The 10,284-nt window shown below is 51.3% G+C and overlaps 1 protein-coding gene and 1 long non-coding RNA gene across 2 annotated transcripts in view; one reads left to right on the plus strand and one right to left on the minus strand.

Moving 5' to 3' along the window:
- LOC134728427 (uncharacterized) overlaps nucleotides 1-807 on the minus strand; it is a 39,528-nt gene extending 38,721 nt beyond the window's left edge. Inside the window, exon 1 of the long non-coding RNA XR_010108794.1 lies at nucleotides 624-807. This is a non-coding gene — a long non-coding RNA (uncharacterized LOC134728427). The remainder of the gene's footprint in view (nucleotides 1-623) is intronic.
- Nucleotides 587-10,059, plus strand: TMEM35B (transmembrane protein 35B). The gene is made up of 3 exons (XM_008965012.6): nucleotides 587-900; nucleotides 2,151-2,331; nucleotides 3,976-10,059. Exons 1-3 carry the CDS (start codon nucleotides 793-795, stop codon nucleotides 4,149-4,151), a joined length of 465 nt encoding a protein of 154 aa, XP_008963260.1. The 5' UTR covers nucleotides 587-792; the 3' UTR covers nucleotides 4,152-10,059.
- Nucleotides 10,060-10,284: the final 225 nt, after the last annotated feature.

Consider the following 10,284-nt stretch of genomic DNA (forward strand, 5'->3'; position numbering starts at 1 on the left):
TAAACAAACATTATTAGCTTGGGGGAAGGGGAGAAGCATGGAAAAAAATCAGACATCTGGCCAAATTTGGCCCATGGTTTGCCCATCCCAGCTTTAGACAGATTTCCAGGTAAGAGCAAATGGGCCAGGAGTGGACTGTAGGGCTTGGTTCAGTGAAAGCCTCTCTATCCATGCAAGTATCTGAATTTTCAAACACCTTTCACATTTCATTGTCAGCCGAGATAAATTAGAGGGAAAAGATATCTCAGGCAAAGAGACTTATTTAATAATTAATGGTTATTGATTTATTACAATTTTATAAATTAATTTACTAATTTACAAATAACTTTCTGAGCTCTTAACATGTGCAGGCACTGTGCTAGGCCTGTTACAAACTCTGGAGAACTGAGTTATCCCCATATACAGATGCAGATACTGAGGCCCTTTGGGGTGGGTGACAGCTCAGATCCCACAGCTAGTGTGGCACAGGCAGGAACGAAGCCCGGGGTCTTTTGATGGTAGCTGAACCGCACCCAGACACCCACCCGTGTCTGCTAGCACTCCGTATTGGCTGGGAAACACTCCCTGAATCCAAAGGTGCCGGTTTAGTCAGTTACCAGCCAGTGGTCCTCAAGTGTCCCCACCTGTAAGATGGGGGCGCCCTGCCCCAGTACTGCAGCCTCGCGACCCCCTGGAGGGTGGGGGACGGTAGCTCAGGCGAGAGTCTTCCGGCTGCCCCGGGGAGGGAGGAAATGAGCCGGCGGCAGGGGCGGGTTTTCGGCGGGGCCAACCCACGGTGGGGGGAGCGCGGCCATGGCGCTCCTGCTTTCGGTGCTGCGTGTACTGCTGGGCGGCTTCTTCGCGCTCGTGGGGTTGGCCAAGCTCTCGGAGGAGATCTCGGCTCCAGTTTCGGAGCGGATGGTGAGCGGCGCGGGCGGGCGGCAGGGGATCGGGCCCGCGGCGGCGTGTGCTCCGCCCTGCCGCTCCTCGCCCCCGGCCCGGCAGGCAGCCTTCGGGCTTCCGAGGCTCAGCTGGAGCTGGGGGAACGCGCCTGGCTTTCGACTGAGGCGCAGGTCCTGCCTGGGGAGTTCCTCGAGTTCTCTGGATCTTCCCTAGACGGAAGGGGACAGAACCTCCCCTTCCTGCAGAATATTGGTGGCCCCAGGCAAATCTAGAGCCTTAGGAGGTCCCTCCCACCCCCCCGGACCCTGGGGGAGGATGATGCGGTGGGAAAATGAGCTCACTCCCCGCTCTCTTCCCTCTTTTCGCCGTTTGCTTCAGTTTTTGGGAGGTTCGTGGGGTTGGGGTGTAGTAATCCTGGCTTTGCAGGGAAGGAAGCCCGCCCTGAAGGGCAGGTATATCTGCTAAAGATTGCACATCTAGTCAGGAAGCAGGACACAAGCTAGACACTCCTAACTCGGAACCCAGAGAGGGAAGCCTCTCTCGGAAGCCTGAGAGGGATGCCCTGAAGTCGTCTTTCAGCCTTCTGTCTAGTTCCAGACTCATGGGAAAGCTTTCATATCCTGTTCACCAATCTCCCCAGTCCCTCAAAAGAGCCAGACTTGTAGACCTCTGCTGGCATCTCTCTCCAAGGCCTGGATAAATCCCCAGAGACAGACAGCTTAGAGCTGCTTCCCAGCAGAGCTGAGGAGGGGAGGTAGAGCTGAGGAGTGGGAACAGGAAAAAGTATCCCCGAAAGTAAGGATGAAGTTGTCATTTGACTCAGGGGAGGGCCTGCCTTGACAAGAAGAGTCACTTTGAGCCCACCTAACTCTGCCTCACCTCCAAATATTCCCTGTACAGCAGCCTTAAGAGAAACCAGGCCAGGCACAAAGAAGGAAACTGTGGAATTCCCCAGGCCTTGGCACTAGGGAGCCAAGCCCAGCCCCCTCCTCCTGGGATTTGGGGCTGGGTTGTAATCTCTTGAGAGGTCTAGTGAGAAAATCAATCTCTGTACCACTTGGAGCATGGAGCCTGTTTCCTGATTCCAAAGCTCAGCGCCACAGGGCAGCCCTCTCCTCTTCAGGCTGACCTCAGCCCTGGACCTGACCTAGAGTAGTAGTTCTTTTCTCTGGGAAGTTGAGGGCACACGCATAGATATGCCATGGAGCATCTGGGGAGCTCATCCTTGTTGAACAATGAGGCTAACAGGCATTCCTTGCCACCCCTAGAATGCCCTGTTCGTGCAGTTTGCTGAGGTGTTCCCGCTGAAGGTATTTGGCTACCAGCCAGATCCCCTGAACTACCAAATAGCTGTGGGCTTTCTGGAACTGCTGGCTGGGTTGCTGCTGGTCATGGGCCCACCGATGCTGCAAGAGATCAGTAACTTGTTCTTGATTCTGCTCATGATGGGTAAGGGGGCCAACTGGCTTGAGAAAATGGGGTCTTCTGGGGGAGGATTATGGAAAGACCTGGCTGTTCCCCCTTACTGTTGCCACCCTTCTTTTTTCTCTGGGATCAAGAGCACTTCCTGCTCTACCACAGTTTCCATGGTCTTCAAACTAGCACAGGTATTTATTTATTTATTTATTTATTTTGAGATGGAGTCTCGCTCTTTCGCCCAGGCTGGACTGCAGTGGCACTATCTCTGCTCACTGCAACCTCCGCCTCCTGGGTTCACACCATTCTCCTGCCTCAGCCTCCCGAGTAGCTGGGACTACAGGCGCCTGCCACAGCGCCCGACTGATTTTTTTGTATTTTTAATAGAGACAGGGTTTCACCATGTTAGCCAGGATGGTCTCGATCTCCTGAACTCGTGATCTGCCCGCCTTGGCCTCCCAAAGTGCTAGGATTGCAGGCGTGAGCCACTGTGCCCGGCCTAGCACAGGTACTTTTTAAACTTAATGTGCTAGAACATTATCACATGTTAAGTGTACCTTCTACCTCCTCAATTCTAATGGCTGCATAGTATTGCCTTGTGAAGATATATTGCAAGCTCAGCGCCTCTGCTCCTTCCTCCACACATCCACTCCTGGGATGAGGGGATGGAGGAGCAGCTGCCATTTGATGCATGTGTCTGGCAGATTGGTGTAGAGAGCAGGGAAGCTGGAGAACCTTGAACAGGAAGGCAGAGAATTTCCCTAGGGAGTCCCCCTCAAGTAGCTCTGCCCACAGGAACTGCTGATGTACAAAGACAGCTGTTGCTTCAAAGGCCAGATATCTTCAGGCTCTTCTATATGCCCTGGCATCTGTTACCATTGCTGCCACTGCTACCAGGCTTGCTTCCATCTCTGGAGCTTCTCCCATTTTCAGATCTTTCCCATACCTCCAACCAACAGCCCCTGGGCTAGTCCTTCCCTCCATCTTAATCTTAGTAGATGTAGGATTAAGAAAGGAGAAGGGGCCAGACACGGTGGCTCACGCCTGTAATCCCAGCACTTTGGGAGGCCGAGGCGGGCGGATCACAAGGTCAGGAGTTCAAGACCAGCCTGACCAACATGATGAAACCCCGTCTCTACTAAAAATACAAACATTAGCCAGGCGTGGTGGTGCGCGCCTGTAATCCCAGCTACTCAGGAGGCTGAGGCAGGAGAATCGCTTGAAGCCAGTACCCAGAACCCAGTAGCCCAGCTACTCAGAAGGCTGGCAGGAGATCACGCCATTGCACTCCAGCCTGGGTGACAGAGCAAGCCTCTGCCTCAAAAAAAAAAAAAAAAAAGGAAAGGAGAAGGATCAGGGAGATTTTTTTTTCTAAAATCTATCCACTCTAGCCACTGCCCTATTTGGCTGGGTCATTCCCGTTTCTTTCTTGTCCTCTGAGAGGGGCAACTGTTGCCACTGCTGCTGTTGTTCAAGAGGCTTCTAATTTCCTGGTCCTGCTTTCTCCAGGAGGCTAGAGATGAATGCCGCTAGTTTTGGGAATGTGCGTTAGGAGTGGTGGGGGTGTTTAATGGGAGGGCTTGGGCTGGAGTGGGTCAGCCTAAACTAGAGAGCCCTGAGCTCCTGGATCTCCTGGGTTCTTCCAAGGAGCCTCAGGGACCTCACTTTCCATTCCAGGGGCTATCTTCACCTTGGCAGCTCTGAAAGAGTCACTAAGCACCTGTATCCCGGCCATTGTCTGCCTGGGGTTCCTGCTGCTGCTGAATGTCGGCCAGCTCTTAGCCCAGACTAAGAAGGTGGTCAGACCCACTAGGAAGAAGACTCTAAGTACATTCAAGGAATCCTGGAAGTAGAGCATCTCTGTCTCTTTATGCCATGCAGCTGTCACAGCAGGAACATGGTAGAACACAGAGTCTATCATCTTGTTACCAGTATAATATCCAGGGTCAGCCAGTGTTGAAAGAGACAGTTTGTCTACCTGGCACTGCTTTCTCTTTTTAGCTTTACTACTCTTGTGAGGAGTACATGTTATGCATATTAACATTCCTCATGTCATATGAAAATACAAAATAAGCAGAAAAGAAATTTAAATCAACCAAAATTCTGATGCCCCAAATAACCACTTTTAATGCCTTGGTGTAAGTATACCTCTGAACTTTTTTCTGTGCCTTTAAACAGATATATATTTTTTTAAATGAAAATAAAACCATATATCCTATTTTATTTCCTCCTTTTAAAACCTTATAAACTATAACGCTGTTTCATGTCTCTTTTGCCTCATTGCTGTTAATGGCTGCATAGTATTCCATTGCAAGGATGTACTATAATGTATTTAATCCCCCATGAGGAACATTTGGGTTATTCTCAATTTTTTGCTCTTGTAAGCCTCACAGTAAATCACTTTTGCATACTTATTTTCTTCCCCTAGAAGTGAGGGTGCTGGTTCAAAACACATGCATGTTTTTAAGGTTTTTAATACATAATTAAAACGTACAGGTTCTGTATGCAGAGCTTAAGTACTTGCTTCTGCCTATGCCCTTTGAGACACATTAGAGATTCCCTCCCACTCCTTTTTTTCTCTGACATATTAGATGTGCAGAGCTAACAGGTAGGCATTGAGTCATTTGACAGGACCTGAAATCAAGCTCTGGTGGTGATCTGTGGCACCCAGTCCAGTGCTCCTTGACACCTACGTGGAGATGAGGGACAGCCAACTCCATGAAATGCTGAATGGTACAGCAGGGCCCAAAGCCTGGGAGGAATCCCAGAGGTCCTTGGGGGTAGGAAGGGTGCATATGTGTGACAGTTCTCGGGGGAAAAGTGGACAACACGTTAGGGCACCTGCTATTATGTCACCACCATCTTTATCTTAGGTTGGCAGGGCTGTGGGCTTTTGGGAAGTGATGTACCTCCCATGAGGGACTATAGTGAGAAACAGTTCACTTATTTATGCAAATATTCTAGCTATCAGCCTACAGATTGCTTTGAGGGTGGAAAAGAAGTCTCTGTTACTCCATTTCATGTTCACTACAAAATGCTAATTCCCATTCTGACTAGTGTGAACCTCAGGCAAGGTGACACTCTCAGTTGGATTTTTTTCTTCTGAGTCTGAAAGCATAGTGGTGTAGTCTGCCTATAGTAAGGATAGATAGATTACACTAAATAAATGGTAGTGTCAAAACAATAAGGAAACCTTTTCTCTCATGTAAGAGGTCCAGAGATAACCACTTCAGTTTCAGTGTTGGTCAGTTTGCCTAATGATGGCATCAAGAATCAACATTCTTTAAACTTTCTGCTCTGCTGCTTTCAGTGTATTGGCTATTGCCCTCAGAATTGCGAAATAGCTGCAGCAGCTCCAGACAGTGCATTTGCTATAATATTGAAAGGTGAAAAGAGAGGAAGGGTGCCTTAGAAGACCCTAGATTTTCACATAGATCTCACTGGGCAGAGCTATGTCCCATTTCCATTCCTAGACTAATGACTGGCAGGAGAATGAAATTCCCATGATGGACTTAGACTAAGATTTACCCACACTGGTCAGCAAGGAAGAAGAGGGGGTAGACAATGGTTTCTGTCACTTACTAGCTTATTTGAAAACTATGGATAATGATAGTAACTATTTCATAGCCTGGCACATAGTAAATGTTCAGTAAATGCTAGTCATTATTAAATATTGATTTGTTTTACAGATGAGAAAATGCATTTGGAAAGCTTGAGTGCCTATATATCAGACCTGGAACTAGAACTAAGTCCTAATTGATTCCAGAACTCAAACTTTTCACTGCACCAGCTGCCAAAGCTGAAAATGGACAGGCATGGCACCCCTGCTCTCTTCAATCTGAGGGTAGATGGGATGACCTGTCTGGGGTGATGAAATCTGCCCTGCTTTCCCAGCATTTCCCCTCTGATTGGAATTTTTTTTTTTTTGAGATGGGGTTTCACCATGTTGGCCAGGCTGGTCTCGAACTCCTGACCTCAGGTGATCCACCTGCCTTGGCCTCCCAAAGTGCTGGGGTTACAGGCATTAGCCACTGTGCCCATCTTGCTTGAAAATTTTGAAGACCCTGAAAGTAGAGCCTGGAGCCCCGAGGATCCTGGCCTTATTCTTTCTCCACCCCTTCCAGGATGCCACCGCCAGCCCGTCTCCTGCCAGGATGGACTTTGAGTAAAACCTCTCGCAGCTAGCATTAGATTGAGGGCTCCTGTTTACCAAGTCTGGGTCTGTAGGCTGATAAGCAGCTACTGGGCCCCCCAAGCTTGGCTGTAGGACTGCCCAGCAGCTGCAGGAAAGTCAGGGTGCTAGAGGAGTAGGCTGGGCAGCTGGTGTGTACGAGCAGTTGGGATTGACAGCAGCAGGAGGATCTTGAGCCCAAGCAGTGCCTCCTTAGCAGCCCAAGGAGAAGCCAGGCCTCAGGAAACGTGCCCCCCAAACTACAGCCTAAATCTAGGTCAGCTCAGCACGATGACGTTCAGCTGCCTGCCCTTCCTAATACATTTTTATCTCCCTCCCTGTGCTGAAGGCTTTCTTGTCCTCCGATGACACTCCCTTCCCTTGGGGCCCTACTGCAGCCCCAAAAACCCAGCTCATAGCTGCCACAGGTGGGCTCCAGCCCTTCCAGCTGTCGGACCCATTCTTCATGTCGTTTCTTGGGATTAGCTGGCGATAGGAGGGTCTGGGATGTGTGGGTGGGAGGGGATTCTCCCCTGTCTCAGATCCTTAAAGTCAGGACCCCAGAGAGAACTCCAGCAGCCATTATAGCAAGAGGCAAGAAAGGAACAGTCTGGTAGGATGGCAGGGGATGGGTCAGGGTGGGGCTACAGGCATGGAGAACAGAATAGAAGAAGGTGGGAAAGGAAATACAGTTACCCAGGGTCTCAGAAAGGATTGGAGCCTGAGATGCTCAAAGGCAAAAATGCAGATTTTGGAAGAACTGAGTTTTAGGACATCATAGGAGTGTGTAAGTGTGTCACAAATAGTAACAGGACATTGGTTTGTGCACTTACTCCCTTGGGAAGAGGGTAGGAATATGCCCAGATGTTTTTGTGTTGTTTTGTGTGCCTGGGGTGTCTGTGTCTCTGACACACTGTGTGTGCCTGTGTGAGTGTACACATTTATCTATGTGCTGCCTAGAAGGGAAGGGAACTAACAGTAATGAAGTATCTCCCCAGTGTCAGCCACAGGGCTCAGTTTTACTTAGGTTTTCTCATAATCCTCCCAACAACCCTGTGAGGTAGGTATTTTCATCTCCATTTTACTGCAGCAAAGACAGGCTCAGTGAAGCTGAGTAATTTGCCCAAGGTCACATGGCAAATAGATGTGTGTTATCTAGAATCTGCCTGATTGCTGGGTCTGTGCACTTTTTGCTTTTCTGTCCAGAGGTTTGAGTCTGACCCAGGACCTCTTTGTGGTCAAAAAGTGAGGGGGGAGGAAACAGGATGAAAGGCTTGAGAGTGGCAAAAGCTTTTCAGCCCAGCCAAGGGTGCTCCAGGCAAGCGCTGGGGCACCTCTCTGGGAGAGGACCTTCACCAAGGCAAGTCCGAGGTCAGTGTGCATAGGCACTGCACCGCAAGCCCATTCCTCCATCCATGCTTCTCATCTGGGTGGCACAGGGATGGGGGCGGGGAGGGGGGGGCGGGTGTTGGGGCTTTTTCTGGAAAGGCCTCTTCTTTATATTTCAGCCTGTTTCTCCAGAACTCCCTGTTGGCTCAGTCCTATGTGGGTTTACTGCACAGGTCTGTGGCCCAACATGTATGAACCATACTCCATCTGTGAGGGGCATCTCTACCCTCTCAGTCACTAAGGTTGGAAATTTCCAAGTTATCTAGGACTCCTGCCTCTTCCTCGCTTCCCACAGCTTGTCACCAAAAACTCTGGAGTCCATACCCTCCTCTCAGCAGCTGCTGGCCAGGTTCGGTCTTCATTCCCTCTCACATGGACTCTGCCTCTAGTGTCCCCTCCCAGCAAGGGCTGAAGAAGAGGAGACTGGGGTGGGAGAAGGTGGAATGGGGGCTGCCTTTGTCTCTAGCCTCCGCAGTAAACTTTCTTCTGCCACTTCAAGGTCAGAGATGAACAGCAGTGTTGGGGACCTGGGTGTTGGCGCCTGCAGCCTCTGGGATGACCCTGCTCGCTTCATCGTGGTGCCCGCGGCCTATGCCTTGGCACTGGGCCTGGGGCTGCCAGCCAACGTGGCGGCCCTGGCAATGTTCATCCGCAGCGGCGGGCGCCTGGGCCAGGCCCTGCTTCTCTACCTGTTCAACCTGGCTCTGGTTGATGAGTTCTTCACGCTCACGCTGCAGCTGTGGCTCACCTACTACCTGGGCCTGGCCCGGAGGCCGCCTGCCACGCGGCCGGGGCCACCTACTACGTGTCCACCTATGCGGCGGTGGTCTTCGCCGCGCTCATCAGCGTGTGCCGCTGCGGCTTCGTACGCGGCTCCGGGCCCAGGGCGGCTGCCCGCCTGGCCGGGTGCCTACGGCGCCCCGCGCGCGCTGCCTGCGCCTTCGCCTGGCTGGGGGCCTGGCCCCTCCCTGCCTGGAGCACCGCTGGGCAAGCTCGGGGCTGGCCTCCGCCACGGTGGCCTTCGCGGCCGCCTTCCTGCTGGTGCTCGCGGCCAACGTGAGCCTGGCGCGGGCGCTCAAGGCGCCCTCTGGCCCGGGCCCGGGCCCGGGCCCTGCAACCGCCGGCGCGCACCGGCGCGCGGCCAAGACCATGGTCCTGGGGTTCCTGCTGGTCTTCGCCCTCAGTCTGGCGCCCTACCACCTGCTGCTGGCGCCCTAGGTGGCTAGGGGGGAAGACAACGGAGACCGGTGTCGCGCCGCCTCCACGCTCGACATCCTGCACACCCTCAGCCTGGCGCTGCTGAGCCTCAACAGCTGCCTGGACCCACTCATCTGCTGCTTCTTCGTGCGCCGCTTCCACCAGGACTGCTGCTGGGCACTGAGCTGCCGCCTGGTGAAGGGGGCGCCCAGGGCGCATGGGGCCTCCTTGGCCTCCTCTTGGAGAGTCTCCTGGCCTCCCCTCCTGTGTCACCCCCCTGTCACCCTCCCAGTGGCATCCAGGGTGGAGAAAGCTCTTTGGAAAGACCTAGATTCTAATCCTGACGCAACCACATACTACCTCTGTAGCTGTGAACCTCCGGGCTCATCTGTACCAAGGACATAGAACATTCTTTGTAACCCGAATGTTCCCTGGATGTTGCCAGCTTTTGGATACAAATAATATACCACTGTGTTTTTTTTAAACCTCTTGGGATAAAACCCAAAGTCCTTATCATGGCCTACAAGGCCCTGTCTGATTTGGCTCCCCTTTCTCTCCAGACCTTAACCCACCACCCCTGCGTCTCCCTGCAGGCAGTCACCTTCTTAGGCCCGGGAAAATGCCGGTCTCCTACTCTTCACGGCCTTTGTACCTGACTTGGCCAGGAATGATCTCTGTTCCTCTCTTTCACTAAGTTAGTTCTTCTTCACCCTCACTTCCTCTAAAGTAACTCCTTATAGGGAAGCCTTTCTTGGCTGGCAACACACACACACACACACATACACACACGACTGAATCAGATCGGATTGCTCTTTGATAGCTCTTTTCATAATTGTAATCAAGCAATTAATTGGGTAATGCGTTGTTGTTGTTTTCTTTCTCTCTTGCCAGAATGTATTCATGTTGACCCATAAGACATTATCATTTTTATAAGTCCCCAAAAGTTGAATATTGGAAATTTTATTTCCACCCAATTCAACTTAATAAATTCTGTGTTTACCTTGCTCACTGCTGTATCTCCTGTGGTTGGTACTGTGCCTTGCATATAATAAGAGCTCAGTGTATCAGATGCGTGAGTGAAAACTGAATATCATTAATTTAAATTGCTTAAGTACTCACTCAGACATTCCAGTCTCTGATAGCTTTTCCTCAAGTGTTTCTGAGATTCTCCAAGCTTGTCTTACCCACCCCCGACCATGCATTCCTAGCCCAGTCCTGATGACTGTCTC

The sequence above is a fragment of the Pan paniscus genome, chromosome 1 (assembly GCF_029289425.2).
Source record: "Pan paniscus chromosome 1, NHGRI_mPanPan1-v2.0_pri, whole genome shotgun sequence".
NCBI lineage: Eukaryota > Metazoa > Chordata > Mammalia > Primates > Hominidae > Pan > Pan paniscus.